Source organism: Rhinolophus sinicus, chromosome 5, assembly GCF_057876585.1.
Source record: "Rhinolophus sinicus isolate RSI-liver-muscle chromosome 5, RSI-T2T, whole genome shotgun sequence".
Lineage (NCBI taxonomy): Eukaryota > Metazoa > Chordata > Mammalia > Chiroptera > Rhinolophidae > Rhinolophus > Rhinolophus sinicus.
In genome coordinates this window covers 89,784,628-89,806,465 of record NC_142505.1, presented here as the reverse complement: position 1 = coordinate 89,806,465, position 21,838 = coordinate 89,784,628, and the positions used below count along the sequence as shown (strand labels likewise).

The window sequence follows — 21,838 nt, the reverse complement described above, 5'->3', positions numbered from 1 at the left end:
ATTGCACTTGTTTTCTAGGGAGGGAAACTGAAAAGAGCATTAAACACACAGATAAGCTGGGTAATTTCAGGAAGCGCTGAGTGTTAATGAAGAAAGTAAAACAGGGTAATGGGGAAATAATAGGGCAAGAGGGCCATTCAGAAAAGGCAGCCAAGGAAAGCTCTCTGAGGCGGTGAAGTGCTGGGACTGTCCTGAGGAGAACCAGGAAGCCAGGAGAAGACCCAGGATACGAGCGTTCCAGGCAGAGGGCACAGCAAGTGCAAAGGCCCTGAGGTAGGAAGGGGCTTGCTGTGCCTGACGCCCGAAAGGAGGCCAGTGTGGCTGGGTCTTCAAGGCCAAGACGAGGCCGGACCCTGCAGGGTCTTATTGTTCGTTGTGGTGAGGAGTTTGGGTTGTATTATAGATACATTGGGAAGCTATTGGAGAGTTTAAGGTCAGGGAGTGGCAGAATCTAATTTATATTTTAATAAGAGCTCCTTGGCTACTGAGGGCTTTTGACTAGGGTTGGTGTTAGGGGGTGCGCCCAGGAGTGGATTCTCAGAACTCTGGGTTCTGATAAGGTTTGACCACCTTGATGAGTGGTTTTGATAAACGGATTACTCCTTTATCACTGGGCCTCAGTTTCCCCATCTACATAGCAGAGCCAGGCCTCAGAAATCAAGAGAAACACTGTCCCTACATTTCTTGAGGTGTCCTGGTAGTATTAGAAAATGAAAACCTTTCAGAGTTACAGAAACTATCGTATAATGTGCATGTTTACATTCAACAAATTAATGCTTTTAGCACTGAAAGTTGCAATGTAGTGTAATTGTACTATGCACAAGATGATTCCAAGATTTATAAAACCGATTAGTTCCTAGTAATTCCAGCAGTGAGGTCTGGTAACCAGGCACAGGTTTGGAGCTGCGTGACCAACGTTTTCTTCTTTCAATCCTGTCAGTGTTAACTCTGCTCCTGGCTAACCTCACATGGAGAAAACTCCAGAATTCGGGGTTTGGCCCCCACCCACCAATGTGTAGCCTGGCCCAGAAGGCTCCCAGACTCCTCTGATAGGCCAGACTTTGCTTTGCTAGGGATGGGGGTGGGGGGACAGGGTATGGAGCAGGGGGAGGGTCCCTCCTTCCGTAGCCCACTGAAGGTCCTTGGCCAGCCGTAGGTGGGGGACTCCCTCCTTTGCCCCTGAATTGGCCTTCCCTCACCCTACAGTATATGGCAGGAGGAAAAGGGAATTAAGGGGATGCCCCCTGGTCCACCTCCCCTTCCTTAGCCTGCAGCAATTCTTCAGCTGGGGAATGGAGCTTACACGCTATGGAAACTTGATTGGATTTAATCGCTTTGCTGAAGGAAAAGCCACATTTCAGTATTGATCTTGGCTTCTGCAGCCCTTGGACGATGGCCAGTGATTGCTCTAAGGGAGGGGGGCAGGGGAAAGGGAGCTGGCTGCTCGGGACCAGGGACGTTCTCCTTTCTCATCAGCCTCCCTGATGCTTGCCTGCTCTCGAAGGCCTTTGGGAGAACGGGGTTCTAGTCTTGGCTCTGTCTCTGAGTGTCTGTGTGAGTTCTCTCCTGTGGGCTTCGATTTTCCCATTTGAGAACTGGGGGCAGGTAGAGGCGGTGGCAATTTGTCAGGGAGTGGAGAACAGTATTGCCCAGGGTTTTGAAGCTCATCCCTGGAGTCTGACTGCCTGGGTACAAAGCGTGGTTCCACTGCTCACCATGGGTGTGGCTTTGGGCCAGGTACTTGCCATCTCTGCACCTCAGTTTCCTCCTCTGTAAAGCCAGAATAGTAGTTACACTTCCCTCAAAGGGTTATGGTGAGGGGTTGAAATGCATATAAATCGCACTGTACAGTGCCTAGCACACAGTAAATATTCTACATTTGTTAATGATTCCTGTTTTATTGTTTTGTTTTTTAAATAAAGGCATTAACTACTGAATTGTAAGAAAAGCACCAAAAAGGGAATTGAGAAATGCATTTTCAATTCCATCTCTGCCACCTACGAAGCTTCAGCTTCTTAGGCCACGATTTCCTCATCTATAAAATGGGGACAGTGGCGCTCATAGCTGGGTTGTTGGGAGGACTGAATGAGGTCACAGGTATGACTGTTTCTAGCAGCCTCAGAACCAGAGACCACAGGTGGCAGATTGGGAACCAGGCCTCTCTCTGAGGTGGGTGGGGAGACCCAGGGGATTTTGGACAAAGTCCTGGAAGGCAGGTGTGAGAGCTCTGGGCAAGCCACATATGAGTTCTGTCCTGCAGATTCTTTGGAGCTTCTACAAGGGAAGTGGCTCCTCTCCTGCTAATTTATACAGTTCTTCTGCAGAGACTACCTGCTCTCTTAGAAAGTTCCATTCATCCAATTGTTTGTTCTTTCATTCAGTTATTTCTTGAGCACCTACTATGTGCCAAGCATTTGGGTAGCTGCCAGGGGTACAACAAAGACCAAATCCCTGCCCTCAAGGTTAGAGATATCCATGAGACAGCGTGGGACTGCTGTCCAGAAGCTCTGAGACCACAGAGGAGCCCCTGCCAGCCTGGCAGTTAGGGCAGGCTGCCAGGAGAGGGTGACACCTAAGAATGGGGAGGAGTGAGGGATGGCCAGTGAAGGACAGGTGGGAGGTTGAGGGGGAGTGTTCCAAGCTGAGCGCTGTGTGTGCGAAGGCCCCAAAGTGAGCGGGCTTAGCAGGGTGAGCCGGAAGAAGTGAAATTCAGCATGTCAGTCTGGCTGGAGGGCAGCGTGGGGGGCAGGGCTGAAGGGGGGGCAGCAGAAGTCGGATGGCAGGGCACATTCCAGGCTGCAGGAGTTTGGGTCTTACATAGGAAGGGATACAGGGATGCCTTTCATTTGAGAGCCCCGGAAACTGAAGCCTGAGAGGAGAAGAGTGAGTGGAGGTTCCTCCCTCACCTGGGACTCACCTGGGTATCTGTTTCAGATCACCAGAAGCTGGAGCGTGAAGCCCGCATCTGCCGCCTGCTGAAGCACCCCAACATCGGTGAGTCCTGGGGAGCAAGTAAAGGGTGTGGTGTGGGGCTGGGCCCTACTCTCCTGGCCATCCTGCTGAGTGTTTGCTGCTGGGGTTGGGGGAGGCAGCTGCTCTCTTCTCTGGGGATGGCGGCAATCGAGATGGGAAAAGAGGGAGTCTTTGCTGGTTTCCACATTCCCAGAGACCAGTTTGGTTGGGGGGAAGGTGAAGAAGGGGACCTTCCTCGCAGCCTACGCTGCTGGCAGCCTCCTTCAGAAAAGCTGTTTCAGGAAAACTCTCAAAGCTCTGAGAGAGACAAAAATAGGCCAAGCTTGGCCTTGGCCGGCACAGCCCACTCCCCTAACCCACCCCCATGCTGAGTCAACCTGGCACTTTGGTCCTGCCCACATGCCTAGACCTGCAGCAGGCCTGACCCTCAGAGGCAAACTCCAAGGTGGCCCCTGCCCCAGGGGTAGACTTAATGCAGCTGGTATGGAGAGGCTGGGCCCATGGTAGTTCTGGCCTCCCCTCCCCAACCCCTGCACAGTTGGGAGGCTGCACCCTTGCCCATCAGGGTTCTGAGTCATGGTGGGAATAAGTACAGATTCTAGATATAGTTCTGTTAAGGAATGGCTGTGTGACCTTAGGTGGGAGCGCTACCCTCTCTGAGCCACTTTCCCCCATCTTCACAAGGATAGGCCTATTTGGACCACCTGGACATCTTGTTAACAGGTAGATTCTGGCTCAGCAGGTCTGGGTGGGGCCTAAGATTTTGCATTTTTAACATGCTATGAGGCAATGCGAAGCCTGCGGTTCACAGACCACACTTTGGGGAGCAAGGTCTAGGTTCCCTCCATGGAATGTTCCACCTCTGACAGCCACCATACGTTCTCCCTCCCATGGAAGCGTCTCTCTGTGTCCAGGGCCCCAAGGGTTAACTTTCCTGCTGGAGAGAAGCATCTCCATCTGCTATTTATACCCAGAAGGCGCCTCCCCTTCCCTGTGCCTGGGAAGGGGAGCAGAGCTGCACAAACAGCAGCAGCGGCTCCAGAGCCAGAATCAGAGAATGGGCAGCAGGGAGACTCGTGGGGAGCAACCGAGGTTGGACACTGGTCCCTGACCTGCTTATGGCCTCAGCGTGTGGCCGTAGGTGGCAACTGTCCTCTCCCTAACTGTATAATAGAGGGGGTTATGAGTGGTCTCTGACTACAAAGTCCTATGGTTCTTATACGCTGTCAGCTCTGGAAAAAGGAGGTGGGAGTGTGTGTGTGTGTTGCTGCACAGTTGCATCTGTCTTGGGTCAACACTGCCTCCTCCCCGTTTCTGCCCCTTGTCCCCCTCATTCCTGGCTATAGTGGGGAGCAGTAAGTTATGGGCTCTGAGCTGACAGACCATAGCTCTCTATACCATTCCCACGTGCTGATGGGGCAGACCCCAGAAGCCCACCCCAGGAAGCAGGGGTGAGCTGAGAGGTGAGCAGGTGATTTGGGATAGGGAAGGGAAGTGAGGTTGGTTCATGATGATGACGACAGTGTCTTCATTCACTAAGTTCTCCCAGGTGCCAGGCCCTGTGTTGAGTGCTTTCCAGCCTGATTGCATTCATGCCCTGGAGCAGCCTGGTGGCATTAGCACTGCTGCTAGGCCAGGAGGCTCAGACAGGTTACAGAATTTGCCCAAAGTTATACAGCGTGTGAGAGGTGTTGCTGGGAGGAGAACCCAGCAAGTCGGACTCCAGAGCCCGTGCTCTTAGTCATTTTATTTAGCTTCCCACGTGGATATCAGGAGTGTGCTGTGAAGGGGTACGTGGATAGGGGAACAAGTACCCTTGAACTTCTAAGAAAAAAATAACTAAGAAATATGACAGGGATGTCAGAAATTCATGAGTCCAGCTACATAAATGAAAACTAGTTTACAGATTTTTTTTGTCCTATGACAGTATTTTGAAATGTCCAAAAAGTGACAGCATAGCTCAATGGGCAAAGGCACACTAATTTCTCCATGGGGGTGGGACCGTTCGACATAGCCCATGGCCCTTGAATTCTGCCTCTCCTCTTGGGCTCTGGGCTGAGTTTTTCCTCAGAGAGGCCTCCACGGATAAGAGGGGAGGTTTTGTATGTGAAAACAGCCAGTAAAAGAAGAAGTCCTGTCTCCTGGGCTCCCAGCCATGGTTCAGACACCTCTCAGGGACTGAAGCTGCCTCCGATATCCTCCTGTGCATGGGCGCTGGAATCCAGCCAGTGTCCCTCTCACTCGGCTGCCCAGAGGGGCAGCCTTTTGCAATCAGCACAAAGGCACCCTCTGAGCTAGACTCAGCTCTAGAGAAACCCCCCTGCATCCCAATTCTGTCCATTTCCCTGAGCCCTGAGGACTTTTTCTAACAGGGCTGAGCTCCTGGTCAGAGGGTGGACCTAGGACCCCAGTCTTCTTGGAGCTCCCCATAAATGGGAGTTGGCCAGGTCTAAAAGTCCTTTCTGACATGGGTATGTCTGCAACGTGCCTTCTTAGAACTTCTCACGCTTAGAAAAGGGAAGTTAAAAACTCACACACCTGCTGGAGCAGAGTAAACAGGAAGGAGTCCATCGGCAAGGGTCCACCTGGAGGAAGGCGGGGAGAGGAAAGGGTCTTTTTCGAAACTTGATCTTGATACACTAACAATGCAAGTTTATTGTAGATAAACAAAAAGACAATTTTTAAAGTATCTCCTATGACCTCAGTATCTAGTGCTAGCCTTGGACGACCTATGCTTCCATCTGACATTTGATATCTGTGCCTTCTCAAGTACATCTATGCATCTATCTGAGGTCAGGTGTCCTAGAAGTAGAGCTTGAGGCAGGGATTCGGGTGCTTATGCTCCCAGTGGAGACCTGTTAATGGCTGGGGAGAAGCAGGATGGAGAAGGAAAGAATGTGTCCTCAGGTCACCTCCAACTTTGACCTGATCCCAGGTGGGGGGTGCCGTGCAGAGGCCCCTGGAGCATAAGTCTCATCTTGGAGTTGTCCCTCCTTAAGGCAAGGAGACTGGCCCTTTGCACTGACCCTGTCTCTCCACATTCATCAGTCATTGGCTGAATGCTGCAGGTAACCTGGTGGGCAAGGTGGCTCCATCTGCAGTGATGGAGGGGGCAGAAAACGGGGGCAGCCATGTGCTGTGAGCAGCCAACCCTCCCAGCAGCTGCAGGATGTCGGCACCAACTTACAAAAGGGGGTCTGGGCAGGGCCCCAGTGTAGGCTTGCCAGATTCTGCACACAAAAAATGCAAGACGCCCAGTTCAATACACGTATACTGTTTAAAAATGAAGCCTGCATTTGCTTTGAAATGCATAAAAAATTAAAATCGATGAATGGATAGAGGAATGGATAGCAATGTAGTAAGGCAAGTATACAAAAACATTAATGATAAAACCCAGAGGGTGGGCACATAGCTGTGCACGTGACTGTATGTTGGCATTTTTCACAATGTTGATTAAAAGAATTAAAACAGGATTATATTATACGTACTCTTAGGCAACCTGCTTTTAAATTTTGCTTAAAAATAGATTTTAAGCATCTTTCGGTCATTATTTATAAATATATATCATCATTTAAGAATTTAAAAAAATTTTATTTAAATTTGTGTCCCTTTCCTCCTCCATCTCTGGTCCCCATTTCCCCTTCCCTATAGTAGGCACCCACTCTGCGGAATTTGATGCCTGTTTTGCTAATCTTTATATGCAGCTGTGAAGGCCATAGCAATTTAGGGGACTCAGTATTGTTAGAAATTCACGCACATGGCAAGTTTTCTGATGGCACTAAGGTTTTCAGTGAAAAGTAAGTCTCACCTACCCACAACCCCTGCTTCCCCAATTCTACTCCCCTAGGCACCTCTAATGCCCACATCCCTGTATCTTTCCAGAGAGACTTATGACATATACAAGCTTAAGTATATCCTTTTTAAAAGGACTACACACACTGTTTTGCGTTTTGCTTTTTTTCCCAAACAACAAAATTTAGAGATGATTTTGAACCAGTGGATGAGTAACTGCCACATTATTTTCACAGCTGTGTAATTTTCCATTGTGTGATGTATCATCTTCCCGGCCTTTACCCCCCTCTGTGGACATTTTTAGGTTGTGGCTCGGGAGGCTATGAACCTGTCCAGGGGTCTGTGCCCCTGCGTCAGCACCAGGCCTTGCGCCCCTCCTATTAGAAGCTCAGGGCATAATTTTGGGAGCTCTGGGCGCCTGGGAGCCTTGCCTCTGTTCCTGGTAAATGAGGTATAAAGAGATGACAGTTTCTCAGCATGCCAGAACTCAGGGACTGCTGTCACTGCAGCCTCCCCCAGCTCTATGGTGTCCTCTGACCTGGAAGCAGAGCAAGGACATTCTCTCAGGGCCCTGACTGTGTGCCTCCTGCAAGTCCAGGAGTCTCAGTCTCATTGTCCAGGAAAGGAAAGAGAGGTTCAGAAAGTCATAGCAACTTGCCCAAAGTCACACAGCTAGCAAGTAGCAGAGATTTGAGCCACAGGCTCATTCCATGATGCTAGCCTGCCCAACAAAGAAACTGAGGGTTGGAGAGGAGAGGGAATCAAACTTTGACCAAAACAGGGGTCTGTAGTCTTTTTAAGCCCAGGCCTCTTTTGCCGATGCCCAAAGTCAGTGAGCCCCTGTTCAGCTTCATCTGTCAAAGCACCTGGTACCTAGCTTGTGTTCAATGACTGTATGAGAAATTGCAATGTTGGCCGTTGGAGGGGTGAGAGGGAGGTCGGGGGTGGGGAGCAGTGTGTCCTGGTGTAACTGGCTGCCTTGGCCCCTCCCACAGTTCGGCTCCATGACAGCATCTCCGAAGAGGGACACCATTACCTAATCTTTGACCTGTGAGTCTGGGCCCACCCTGGGATGTACAGTGGGTATCGGGGCAGCCTGAGCAAGGATGACCTCAGTGGGTCCCTTGGCCTGATGGGTCCCAAATGCCCCCAGCCTGGGCTGAACTCCCTCTTCTGATACAGGGTTTCCCAGATGCCGTAGGCTGGCCACCAAAGCAGTCAAGTTGGCGTTTCTGAAACACCAACACACAGTCTTTGTCTATTTAGTTTTGCTTCTGTGTGTGGCTGCTGGGGATACAAAGTTTCCGTTTGGAATAATTTTAAAGTTTTTAAAGCCAGTTGATTGAATGAAAAACAATTACGAAATGATAAGCTTCAGTGGCTCCTAGATTGGCAGAGAAGCTCAGTGATAACTGGTTTCATCTGGAAAAAATAGCCCTTGAGATGTTGATAATGGGGAGGTGATGCATGTTGTGGGGACCAGGGTATGTGAGAAATCTCGTGCCTTCTGCTCAGCTTGGCTGCGAACCAAAAGCTACTCTAAGAAATAACGTCTATTAAAAAACAAAAACAAAACCCAGCCCTTGGGCTTCCAGGAGCCTGATGAATTCTAGAGCTGTGGTCCTGAGGGTCCCACCTCCATCCTGGGCCTGCTAGGGAAGAAGGGCCCGGGTTGGAGGGGAGGGCAGTTAGTGAACAGATGAGGTTGGAAGCTAAGAAAGGGGCTATCGTGGTGGGCACCCCTGTGAACCCTCCCTTTGGGGCTGAGGTTCTGAGGTCCTGAACCCCACTTTTAGCTCCCTGGAGACCCCTCCAGAAGAGGCAGCACCTGGGCCTCTGTGTGAAGGTGACTTGGTGTCTGTCTCCCTAGGGTCACTGGTGGGGAGCTGTTTGAAGACATCGTGGCCCGGGAGTATTACAGTGAGGCCGATGCCAGGTGAGTTCCAGGTGTGGCCTGGTAATGGCAGCCGGGGTCCGGGCCTGTCGCCTGCCAGCTTCCCAGGGGAGGCCCATCCTCACACAGTGACCCCTTCCTTTCTCTCGCCAGTCACTGTATCCAGCAGATCCTGGAGGCCGTGCTGCACTGCCACCAGATGGGGGTGGTGCACCGGGACCTTAAGGTGAGTAACCAGCCTGAGGGTTCAGCTCACCAGGGAGCCTGCCCCTCTGGCCATGCCCTTCCCTCCACCTGTGGAACCAGGGGTATTAGCAGAATCCCTTTCATTTCCTCAAGTTGGGTTGGGTGGGGAGTATTTGTCCCACCGTACAGAGAAGGAAACTGGGCTCAGGGAGTTCGAGCATCTGGGCTCAGGACACAGCCCCCCGTGCTGTGTGCCAGGCCCGGTGAGATATGGTTAGATGGCTACGGCCAGGTCCAAATCCCAGCTTCTTTACAGTGGGGTTGCCATAGCAACCGCTGCACAGGTCGACAAGGATATCAAAAGAGCTCGCACAGTGCCTGGTACATAGACATGTTACTCTGGTTTCTGGGTCTTTGGCAGGTGGCGGGTGATGGGAGAATAAAAACAGGTCTTGGGGCCCTTGGAGTCCTCCCACTTCCCACCTAAAGAAGAAGACAGACAGGACAAGCACATATGGAATCTAGGGCTGGCCCAGCCGCACTGCCTTGCTCAGTCGTCAGCACAGACTTCACAGCTCTCCTTGGCTGGCCTCATGGCCTCAGTGGCTGGTAGCTCGTAATATCAGACCCATTTTGCAGCAGGTAGCTAAGGCCTATGGAGTCCAAGGGATTTGCCAGACAGCGTGCAGTTCAGTTCTGCCTGAGCTAAGACTGGACTTTGACCTCTGACCCCAGATCCCAGGCCCTGGGGGGGTCTGACGCCAAAAAGCCACTCAATCCAGCTCCTGCTTCTGCAGGAACCCCTTCTAGGTGACCCTGCTGGGTGCCCATCCAACCTCTGCTTTTTGGTCTTCATTGACTAGAGCTCACCTCTTACGGGGTGGCCCCCTGCACCACTGGGAAGTACTCCTTCAATGTTTCCTGCAATGGGGGTTTTGCCCATGAACCTCAGTTCTACCCTTTGGGGTCACACAGATCAAGCCTCCAGCTCAGAGCAGCTCTGGAGTCACTTGGGTAGCTTTGTTGTAGCTCCTAAGTCTTCTGTAGGTTCTTCTCTTCCATTCCCACCCAGGATAGTATTTCCAGGTACCCTCCCTGGGCACGCTCCAGTGGGTCCAGGTGCCTATTTGGGGTGAAATGCTCTGACCAGAGCCCCTGCCCACCTCTGACTGTCACGAGTAGTCTGTGTCTCCTCACACTAGTCTAGTGAGCTCCCTGTGGCTCAGTCTAGACCCACAGGCAAGAAGGTCTCTGGCCAGACAGCAGGGCGGCTGTCCCCGAGGGCCTGTTCCCATTATAGCTACAGCCCTTGCACAGGAGGAGAGGCAGCACAAATTTAGGCCACTCTGGATAGAATAATTAGTAGCACATTCATCAAATCAGGGCAGAACGGCTACTGAGACACAGGACACGTTGTGAACACAGCCCCCATAGGACAAAAGAGGCTTTAACGAGCTATATTTGCTTGGTTGATATAAGGTCAGATGTGAGACCCCTTAGAAGTCCCAGTGGGGAAGGGGGTCAGAGGAAGCCAGACTTGAAACCTTGCCCCCTTTCCAAGCAGAAAATACAAATGCTGATGCTTGTTAGGCACTTGCTCTAGGCCACTTCGAAGTGCTTTACATAGACTATCACAATTAATCCGTCTGCCACCCCATGAGGCAGGCATTATCCCACTTCTAGGAGGAACTCAAAGCTCAGCGAGGTGAAATAATGTATCCAAATTCCAGTGTAGAAATGGTAGCACCAGGGTCAGAAGCTGGGGCTATCTCCCTGGAGAGTCCACACCCTTAACTCCCCTCTGTTCCGAGGAGGGGGATTTCCTGTCCTCCAGACCCAGCAGAGGACAGCAGCATCCACGCCCCAGAGGCCAGCTGGCACGTCCGAGACCTCCTGTCTCTCAACCTAGAGTGGTTAAGAGGGCAGCATAGGAGCCAGACTTTCTCTCCAGCTCTGTGATGTTTGTTTAGTCACTTAACTTCTCTGAGCCTCAGTTTCCTTCTCTTTCTACATATAACAAATACTTATTAACTGCCTGCTATGTGAGGCTCACTGTCTTAGGTGCTGGTGATACACTGGTGGACAGGACAGATTAGAAACTCACATTCTATAGGGCTGACAGATAACGAACAACACATAGACAAATGGGGAAAAACATTACACATCGTGATGACATCTGTGAAGGTAACAGCAACGAGGATCTAAGATAGAAGATACCTGGGGGCTTCTCCTTATATAGAGTAATCATGGAAGGCTTCTTGGACGGCGTGACATGAAGGTGAGAACTGAATGAAGAGAAGGGGTCAGCCCTGTGAAGCTCAGAGGGAGAGCAAAGTAGGCAGGGGGAACAGGAAGTGCAAAGGCCCTGAGGTGGGAACAAGCATGATTGTTGCAGGGGATATAAGAAGGTCACGGTAGAGAATGGGGATAATAATGCCTACCCCAACGGGTTGTTGAGGTGATAGTATGCAAAACCCTTAGCCTAGTGGCTGGCACATAGTAGGGACGCAGTAACTTGCTTATTTTTCCTTATTTTGGTGGTGGCTGTCCCCCCACCCACTACCTCCCATCCTTAGCCCCAGACTCTGAGGGGAGGGAAATGAGGGGATGGAGGGTGGAGGAAGGGTCTTCCTGTTGCAGAAGACAGAGGACTTGTAGTGGGGTAGTCCCATCTCTGGGGACTGAAGCTTAGGGTCCTGTGGTTGGAGCTGGAGGTGGAGACAGGGCACCTCTGGATTGTCCAGCTGGTCCACCTATCAGCCCAGGTCTCTGGAGGTGAAGTTCTGAATGTGCTCACTGTTCTCTGGCCCTTTCCTCTCCCCTTTGCCCTCTTCTCTCTGGTCCTGGGAAGCCGGAGAATCTGCTGCTGGCCTCCAAGCTCAAGGGCGCTGCGGTGAAGCTGGCAGACTTCGGCCTGGCCATAGAGGTGGAGGGAGAGCAGCAAGCATGGTTTGGTGAGTGGGGGCAGGGGGCAAGAGCAGTGTCGGGGGCTGGCCTTGTACTGACACCTCGGCCTCTAGGAACCCTCTCCTCTGCCTGAGCAGGGCCAGGTTGGACACGGTGTCACGCCAGCCAGGGCTCAGGGAGCAGAGATTCCTCCCCACCCAGCCTCTGGGTTGGTGGGTGTTGAGCACCTCCCTGGGGGCAAGGTGTAGGGATGTGGTTGTCATTAAAACAGGTAAACTAGTACATGGCTTCTTCACATGTGCACATACCGTCACTGTTGGCTAGACTTTCATGAGTTCCCTTAATAGTCTGGGTGCTTGAGATTACTATCTTGATTTGATAGATGGGGGATAAAGGCTAAGAAACCTGGAAAAGGTCAAGGGAGAGTAAAGGAATAGAGCCAGGATTTAAGCTCAGATGATCCAGTGTGCTCTGAGAGTTTGGCATAATTGAGTCTGTTCAGCTCTCTGGGGATGCGTTTTAGCGGGCAATATTGATCAATGGTTAAGAGCCAGAGCTCTGGGTTCAAGCGTCACCTCTGCTGCTTACGAGGTGTGTGATTAGGCATCATCTTACCACTCTGAGCCTTTGTTTTCTCATCTGTAAAATGCGGATAATAATAGGATGTTCCTCAGGGCTGTGTGAGGGTAAAGGAGATGAGGCATAGAATATGCTCACCCCTGGGGTGGCCGGGTGGCTCAGTTGGTTAGAGCACAAGCTCTCAACAACAAGGTTGCCGGTTCAATTCCCGCATGGGATGGTGGGCTGCGTCCGCTGCAATAAGATTGAAAATGGCGACACTGCGCCCTCCACAACTAGATTGAAGGACAACAACTTGACTGGAAGCTGATGGGCCCTGGAGAAACACACTCTTCCCCAATATTCCCTCCCCACAAAAAAATTTTAAAAGAAAGAAAGAAAGGAAGGAAGAAAATGCTCATCCCTGCTTAGCACACACACTCAATAAATAGGAACTATGCTTATGATTACTTATTAAAATATTTTGGGTGTCCATTATTTCAATTGATATTCCCAACAATACTGGGAGGTATTTAAGATAGGAATCCCTAATCCCTCATTTGACAGATGAGGAAACTGAGGCCTAGGAGAAAAAGAGACAACCCAAGGGACTAGGGGCCAAGCCAGAGTTAGGGGCAGACCTCCTGCCACCCCAGGACCAGCACATAGAAAGGGCAGGTAGTGAGCAAAGGTTCAGCTCAGCCTGGAGCTGACATGGCAAGGACATTTCATCTCAAGTGCCACCAGCAATTGATTGGTAATAGCTGCTGGGAGGTTTATGCTGGAAGTTTATGGCACTGAGTCAGGACCCTGTGGCAAGGGCTCTGAGACTGATCAGTGACTTCTGTTATAGGCTCTGGAGTGGCGATGGCGACAAGTGTGCTGTGTACTTGTCTACCCTGGTCTAGAGGCCTTGCTGGTTTACCAGGCCAGGGCTGCCTGCCCTCGGCCTGCTCTGAGCGCAAGGGTGTTTTTGCCACCTCCGGGCAACTCTAGTCCCTCTCCCAGAAGGGTCTTGCTCCGGGTTACTTACATGCCACCTCTGTGTGTGTGTCTGCCTGTCTGTGTGTCTGGGGAGCAGGGTTCGCAGGGACACCTGGATACCTCTCCCCAGAAGTGCTGCGGAAGGACCCGTATGGGAAGCCTGTGGACCTTTGGGCCTGCGGTGAGTCTGTCCGAAGGCGCCTTTATGCCCCTCGCTGCCTGTCCCTCTCATGCCCTCTCTCCTGTCCCATCACCACCACCCCAGTGCTCCTCCTCACAAGGGGTTGAAGGTTCTACTGCTGTTCTCCCCAGGGGTCATCCTGTACATCCTGCTCGTGGGGTATCCCCCATTCTGGGATGAGGACCAACACCGCCTGTACCAGCAGATCAAAGCGGGCGCCTATGATGTGAGTATCGCTTCTGTCTCCAGCCTCCCTGCCATGCACTGGTCCCCATCCAGTGAAAGCCAATGCCCAGTGAGGTCAGGACCTGAGGAGGCCCCCCTCCCACCCTCCCGGCCCATTAGGTCTCTGGCCACTCTCTAGTCACAGGGGAGGGGGTGAGGACTGACTGGGGCCAGGCGACGAGCTGGCTGCACCTAATAATCAGGGCATCTAACTGATGGGGTTTAGCCCATGGGGTCCCAGAGGGACAGCAAAGTGGGGCAAGAGGTAGGAGGCAGGCCCCAGGAGCCAGGTTCTCTCTCTCTCTCTCTCTCTCTCTCTCTCTCTCTCTCTATATATATATATATATATATATATATATATATATATATATGTATATATATAGGTATATGTATATATGTATATATACGTATATATATATATACATATATATGGCATAAATACATGCAAATAATAATAGCTAACACTTATATAGTACTCTTCTAAATGCTTTCTATGTATTACTACCTACAGTACATCCTCACACCAATCTATGACATAGATACTATTATCCCCATTTTACAGATAGGGAAGTTGAGGTACAGAGATGTTAAATAACTAAGAAATGGTAGAGCTGGATTGAACCCAGATGGTCTGGCTCTCGTGTCTATGTTTCTGACTACCGAGCTATACTGCTATTCTACATGGTTGATTTCTATTGAGCTCTGTGCCATGTGTTTTATATCATATTTAATTTTCACAACATCTCTAGGGACAGCTTAAGGAGTCACGTGACTCATCCAAAGTCATACAACCCTGGAGGCAGACCCAGGACTTGAACCCACCCTTCTGATTCTGGAGTTTGGGCTATAACCACTGGCCTGCTGCTCCCCAGATAAGGCACAGCCTCAGAATAGCAGAGGGAGGTCTTCTTTCTCTCTGGTCATTGTTCTGATTTGTCCTAGGCTCAGGGGACCCTGCCCCAACTCCTCCTGGTTGTGGACGCCCAAGTGGATGGGCAGCAGGACCCCTGCCTGCTCCCCTGCCAGTCAGGGGCTGGGGGATCGCAGGGGTGGCCTGGGGTAGGCTGGGCAAACCTGGCCCCTCTGCCCCTTCCAGTTCCCGTCACCAGAGTGGGACACTGTCACCCCAGAAGCCAAGGATCTGATCAATAAGATGCTGACCATCAACCCTTCCAAACGCATCACGGCCGCTGAGGCCCTCAAGCACCCCTGGATCTCGGTGAGCTTTCCTCAGCAAGGCCCTTCCCAGGAGCCCCTCTAGCCTTCAGGGTTAAGGCCCTCATGGAATCCTACACCTACCTGTCCCTGTCACCTCAGGCCCAGCCTGGAGCTGAGAGGGCTTGATCCAAGAGACACTGACCCTCTGTGTTTCTCAGGGAGAAAGTGGAAATGGGAGGTTGGCATCAGAACTGCTACTGACATTGAATGTCTGGTCCCTGGAATGCTAAGCACCTGGAATGCTTAAACATCCCCTAGAACGAAGAATTGTTGCCCTGAGACGCCAATCACATCCATATGATGACGTGTTGAGGGGCGCCTGGGTCGGCCTCCACTCACAGGCCTCTCCCCTTCCCCCCAGCACCGGTCCACCGTGGCCTCTTGCATGCACAGACAGGAGACCGTGGACTGCCTGAAGAAGTTCAACGCCAGGAGGAAACTGAAGGTAACAGGTCCTCCCAGTACGTGCTCCTGCATATGGGAGTAGCGTGGCCTGGGTGGCCACAGTGGCCAGGACACCCACTCCCTATGAAGTTCTTTCCTTCGTTGACTCCACAAGCATGTGTCGAACCCCTGCTTTCTGGGCGGGGCAGTGAGCAGTGGAGAGGACAGACATGTAACCAGGACATGACAGGGCAGTGGTGAGTGCTGTGACCGCAACCCCCGAGGCTGTGGGTGTCCACAGCAGGGCCATGAACGAGGTCTGGAAGGACCAGGGAAGAACGCTGGAAGCTTTCCTGGGCACGTGGCATTCAAGCGGAGACTCTGAAGGATAAGCAGCCATTAGCAGATAGAAGAAAGGCCATGCAGAAATCTGGAAGCATGAGCGTGACCCTTTAGGGGGACTTCAGTGTTTCAGTGTGGCGGGGGAGAGGTTCCGGCGGTGACATGTGACTGGGCAGAAGGCCGTGATGGGGGGGGTGAGGTCCCTGCTGCCGAGCACTGGGGAGGAATGGCCGAGAGACTTAGACAGGGGTCGTGGCCCCGAGGAAGCTACAGTAGAACCCAGGTGGGCCCTGAGCTGCTGGTCTCTCAGCAGGTCCTGTGTTACCAGGGCCGGGCTAGCTCCTGGCCTAGACCTTATCAGGGACCCCGTGAGCAGGTAGGAAAAGTGACCGAGGGGTCCCCGGCTGGTCAGAACAGAGAAGCTATCAGCATGCTCAGTGACAGATGCTGAGTCTCCAACTCATGGGGAACCTCTTCACCTATTGCTCCCAAGCCTGGCATGGTGGCTTAGGATGGGGACATGGGCCAAGGGAGTGGTGGCCAGCATGATGCCAGGAGAACTGAGTCTTATCCCCAACCCCTGGTGAGAGCTGTCACGGAAGAAGTCTCAAAACGTCAGAATCAGGGATTCTTAAAATCATGGACGTGGGACTCAGAGCGTGTCTAAATCAGACAGTGTCAGACCCGGAAGGACCTTTGTCCCCCAGTCCCTTTGATGACGGAAGAACAGAAGAGGGTTTTTCCACATTAACCCTCCAGGGTTCCAAGCCCAGGGACCACAGAGGGACGAACCAGTACCCGACAGAGGTGCTGAGTGCCCCCAGGGGAAGGGCAGATGGGGGAGGGAGCCGGGGGTGCAGGGTCTGCCCTCTTTGCCCAGGCAGGAAACTTCCTTGGCCTTTAGGAGCCCCCACTGGCCGACGTCCCCGAGCCTATCACCGGCTCTGGCCAGGCCAATGGAACCTATTAATATCTGCTCCTAGGATGGCCCTGTCCTTGGCACAGTGCCAGCTAAGGTCTAGCTCACCCTGATTTCTCCAGGGAGGTGGGGGTTGTTCTCTGAGATGTGGGTGGGGGCAAGTGGAGGGGCAGAAGACTTTGGCTTTGTGTCTAAATGGAGCGCCTCCCTCTCCTTTCCCACTTCCCTCCCATTTCTCTGTCTCTCCTCCCTCTTCCGGCTTCTTCTCCCCCACACCCCCTCCTCTTTTCTGTTGCAGGGAGCCATCCTTACCACGATGCTGGCCACCAGGAATTTCTCTGGTAGGTGGTAGGGCCTCAAAGTCCTAAATACATCCTGCAAGATGTGGGGACATTACCATTTTAGATACCTGGATACCCTTAGGCCAGGGGGTCTGGGGGAGAATGGGGGCTGCAGAGGAGGCCGTGACTTGGGGCTTAGCTTACCTGATGCAAACCTATACCCAGAAGTAGAGAAAGGTCAAAGGGAAGCAAGCCAAGGGCCCACCAGGAGGGGTCAGAGGTTTGTCTGTCTCCCTCACCTCACAGCACTACTAGAGTTCTCAGGCTGGGCCAGCCAGAGGGGAAGGCGTCTCAAAGGTTGGGGTACAGGTCCAGGCAGGACCGAGCCAGCCCCAGGGAGAGACAATATTCCTATTCCCCACCGTTACTGAAGCCCTATGCTAAGCAGGCCCTATGCATTACTCAGGTGGCCGCTGCTACAAGGCAGTGGCATCCCTGTTCTCTGAAGAAGGACACAAAAGCTCAGGGAGGTGACCTGTGAAGGGCCCCAGGTTGCACCGGTAGAGAGAGGCAGAGCCTGCTTTCAGCTCAGGTTTGACCAACCCCAGCACAAGCACCCTTAACCTGGGTGGGTCATGAGAATCCCTTGGCCTTGGCCAAAACCAGCCTGGTTAAGGCAGGGAGTGCCTAATGACCTGTGGCATGTGGCCCCGAAGAGAGAAGGGGAAAGCATTAGTGTCAGGGCTTAGCAAGAAGCTCCCCCTGGCACGCTGCGGAGTGCTGGGGCCAGCACTGCCAGAGGCTTCTCTCTGGGGAGCCTGGAGGCTGATGGGGCAGCTGAGCAGATATAGCAAAGCTCACCCGAGGGGCCCTCTGACTGGGACTGGTGCCAGCCAGAGAGGGCTGCTGTGGACATGTGACCTGCTCCACAGCAAGGGGTCGGCTCTGGGAAGCCACAGCCCTGGCTTCTCTGAGAGGGTCCCCGTCCCCATTTAACCAGCTGGAAGCATAAGAGCAAGGGTGGGAAAACCCTGGAGCTTCAGACCTGGGCTTTTGCCACCTCCTTGAACTACCTTCCCACTCTCTCCCCAGACAAGGATCCTGAAGTTCCTTAAACTGAAACATGAGCCACTCAGACAGTCAGAGTCTTTTTTTAACAGCTGAAGTGCCCCTGGAGAACTCTAGTCCAAAACGTACAAAATGGTGCCCATGGGTCGGTTCCAATCTCTAGATGTGCTTGGGGAATGGGGGATGTGGTATTTTAAAAACTTTTTGGGGAAAGAGTTTCTAGCACTTAAACATCAGGAGATTTCATGGAAAAGCCCAGATTTCTGTTTTCTCTAGAAAATCAGAATATGTGGCCTCACGGGACCAACAGTCCTGCAATAGTTGGCTGGAGCACAGCAGGGCCCCTTTGAGGCTTGAGGGGCAAGCACTCCCTCCACCCCACTATCCATCCTCTTCCATCCCATAAACCCTGTGGAGGACGAACAGCCATTCCTTGGCTTTGGATCTAGAGATACCCACCCCTGCACTTGATCTATAAGACAAAAACTTTGGGCCGGAGCCTGGAAGGGGTCATTGGAAATGTGACAGTGACTGAGGACAGGACCAGTCGTGGGCCCTGTCCCTCAGAGCCTCAGGAGCTACAATATCCTGTGCCACCCCTCGTGCCCTGCTCACCGTGTCCCGGCCACCAGGAGAAGGGCTCATGATAGTGGCCACCATTTACTGAGCGTCTACTGCATGGAGGTCAAATGCTGCGCTAAGCACTTTGTAGATACCCTGTCTTGTTTAGCTAAAGGCATTTGCTTGAGGTCTGAGCAGCCGGATGCCAGGCTGAGCAGGGCTGGGCACTCATGCCACTTCCTGGCTGATACCTTCCCTTTCCATGATCTCTGGCCAGGAAGTGAGGGGGGAGGGAGAGGGGAATGACAGAGGTGGGGCCTCCCCAAGAGCTGTTGCTCTGCTTTTTCCGGCCACCAGGAACACAGCCAGCCCCAGCCTGGGGCTCCAGAGTTTGAGGGTGGGGAGGCTGCTGCCGGGGATGGGTGCTCTGGCAGGGGTAGGTGGGCCCCAGAGGGGGGCATCTGCTTCTTGTCACTGGCAAAACTCAGCTCGCAGCTGTCCAGAGTGAGTAGGCAGGGCTGACACATGACCTCCACAGCAGCATGGGGCTAAAATTAGAGCAGGCCGGGTTGGGGAGGGAGAGTCCAGCCCTGGGCCAGGCAGCCAGGCCTCCGGGTTGGCCACCACCAGCACGGGTGGTGACCAGGATCCAGAGGGAATCCCCAGGCTGAAACAGCAGTCCCACAGTCCTGGGACACACTGGACACCTCCCTCAACCCATGGGGCCAGAGGGTCACACTTGAGATCTCTGAGAACTGGGGGACCGCAGGACCACCTAGTGGGCTACCAGGACGCCTGTGCTGCAGAGGAGGGAGGAAGAGCAGGAGGAGGAGGTCTCCCCAGATCACTGAGCCAGCTCCCAGCCTGCCGGCGGACCGTGGATGCTGCTTTTCCTCGCCCTGTGGGCCCTGGTGCCCTGCCTGGTGTTGGTAACCCTCTACTTTCTCTCCTCTGTAGGAGGGAAGAGTGGAGGAAACAAGAAGAACGATGGTGTGAAGGTAAGTCCCCCCGGGCGCCTGCCAGGGCCTGCCTCTGGCAGCATTTCTGCCAACAGGGCCTGGCTTTCAGGGCTGGGGCAAGACCCAGGCCTTGCTGATGGTGTTCTGGGCAGATGCGCTCACTCCTGCAGCCATGCCGTCCCCAGACCCAGAGACCTGGGCTTTGATGACCAGGATTGGTGGAGGCAGGCGGGGGAGGGGGAGGATTGAAACGGGTGGGAGAGGAAAGTGGCCTGGGGTTGGGGTGGGCACAAGGCAAGGGGCAGGTCCAAAGGAGGTTTCTGGGGTTCGCTGAGGCTGGAGGACTGGTGAGCAAGAGGGTAAAAGGAGAGGACAGAGATGATCATGTGGGATGACCTCCCCCTTCCCGAGTATGGGCTGGTTAGAATGGGCCCCTGACCCAAAGTACACCCCAGTCCAACCCACAAAGCCTGTGGAGGATGGGCCGCCATTACTTGGCTTTAGGGTCCAGAGGTACCCCCTTCCTACCAAGGCCTGCCAGTTCAGTGCCAAGCATCCCCTCCTTCTCCTGACCCAGGCCTGCCCTCAGTCCCCACCCCCACGCCCGATGCCCGAGCTACTTCTACACCCCACTGAACCCTCCTCCCCTCCTCTCTCTTCTCCCTCTGCTCTCTGGGGCCTGGTCCCCACTCTCTGCGGCCCTGTTCTCCCTGCCACTGGCTTGCCTTGTGGGTTCTCCTCTCTTGAGATCCTGCCTTTCTCTGAGCTCAGAGTCCTGCCTGGCCAGGGCCCCATGGCTGGGCTGTGCCCAGGACACTGCAAGGTGTGGGACGCTGTCCAAACACAGCCACCCAGGTGGGCTGGTGGCTTCATGGCTTTGCTTGTAGTGGCATTTATAGTCTCAGGCCACTGGCTTTGCTCTGTTGGGGGTTACCTGGGAGGGGGTCTGGGATAGGTGTCCCAGGCCAGGATTTGGGCCTCCCCTCTGCTGGCTAGAGTTTCCCTGTAGGTAAATGGGTAGCATGAAGTGGTATGGACTCCACAATTTCCAGAATTTCAGCTTTAAAAACAGACAATCAAAAAAAAGAAAAAGAGGCAATAAAACCCTATCTAATCATTTTCCCTTCTCATCTTGGGTGCTTGAGGAATACATAATTATTTGGTTATCAGCCAAAGTCGGTGGTTTTCAAAGCGAATTCCTTGGAACCCAAAGCTTCTGAGGAGGCACCTCAGGCAGCAGATGGGGTGGGGCGGGATTAGTAAGTGGGGTCTAAGCAGAAAAGCTTCTGTTCTTCTCACACCCACTTCAACCAGAGAGCCTGGGCAGGCTTAGCAACTGCAGACTTCGGCTGGTTATTTGAACCCCCTCCCCTGAGCCTGTGTTTCCTCATTCAAGCAATGGGGGTAAAAGGAGTTCGCCCCTCACAGGGCTGTTTGTGAGGGTGAGCCAACCTCATGTGTGCTGAGGGCTTAGCATGATACAGGGGTGTGACACGTGCTCATGAGGTGCTGGTCAGTATTATCTCTTCTGTTTTACACATTGGACTTTTGTGTAAGAGTTGTCTTGAAAACAAAGTTTGTTCAGGAAAATATGTGGTAATCCACAAATCTAAAGCCAACTCAGTTTCTAAAGGTAATGCACATGTCCCATAGCCTGTAATGGAAGTCAGAACTGAGTTTTAGCTCGCTTGCTGTTTTGGGTTACATGTAAGTCAATCCCCTCCCCAATTTGAAAGGGTAATGTGGGGATGCACAATGTGGGGGCGGCCCAGTGTGGAGCCGCTGAAGCTGTCTCTGGCCCTAGTGTGGAGACACTGGGGTGCTGGGTTCTCTGGGGGAAACTGTATTGGGGAGATATGGGGCAGAGGCCACAGGCGCTGGTGGGCTGTGGCCCAGCTCAGTGGAGGAGGGGGCCGTCCCGGTCGGCTTGGTGCTCAAGTGTGGCCCTGGCGAAGGCTAACTCAGAGTCACTGGATATAGGGTCAGGGCCTCCCTCAGCCGGGTCTTGGGGCAAAGCCGTAGTCTGGCTCTTCTCCGGGCAAGGCCTAGAGGCAGAGACCATCCCAAGGCAAGGGCATCGCGTGGTGGGGCTCTGGCTGGCCACTATAGGGCTTTCCAGTGGGTGCAGCTGAAGAAAGCACCACTCCTTCCTGCAGCACAGGACAGATCCTGAGCGATTTCTCGGGGTGGGCTGGGTGTGGATAAACAGAGGCTCAAATGCTGTTCCTGGCCTGACTATCTCTCTGTAAGTAGCCTCCTTCCCTTCCTTGTGGTAGAGGAAGGGAAGTCCAGCTGGAAGACAAGAGTCACCCAGGGGCCTTGCCCAGGATTCGGGGCACTCAGTCTGTAATATGTCACTCCAAGGGTCCGGTCATGTTTTCACTAAGAGAGAAACTGGACCTCACG

At 53.0% G+C, this 21,838-nt stretch overlaps 1 protein-coding gene across 6 annotated transcripts in view; it reads left to right on the top strand.

The window, feature by feature from the left end:
* The window catches only part of CAMK2A (calcium/calmodulin dependent protein kinase II alpha), a 61,475-nt gene that overhangs the window by 19,495 nt on the left and 20,142 nt on the right, over positions 1-21,838 (top strand). For all 6 annotated transcript variants that reach the window (XM_019734370.3, XM_019734369.3, XM_019734372.3 and 3 more), the window contains exons 3-13: positions 2,935-2,994; positions 7,761-7,815; positions 8,636-8,701; positions 8,813-8,885; positions 11,697-11,799; positions 13,392-13,475; positions 13,607-13,701; positions 14,797-14,919; positions 15,280-15,363; positions 16,862-16,904; positions 19,431-19,471. In XM_019734370.3, coding sequence (XP_019589929.1) covers positions 2,935-2,994; positions 7,761-7,815; positions 8,636-8,701; positions 8,813-8,885; positions 11,697-11,799; positions 13,392-13,475; positions 13,607-13,701; positions 14,797-14,919; positions 15,280-15,363; positions 16,862-16,904; positions 19,431-19,471 — 827 coding nt within the window. The remainder of the gene's footprint in view (positions 1-2,934; positions 2,995-7,760; positions 7,816-8,635; positions 8,702-8,812; positions 8,886-11,696; positions 11,800-13,391; positions 13,476-13,606; positions 13,702-14,796; positions 14,920-15,279; positions 15,364-16,861; positions 16,905-19,430; positions 19,472-21,838) is intronic.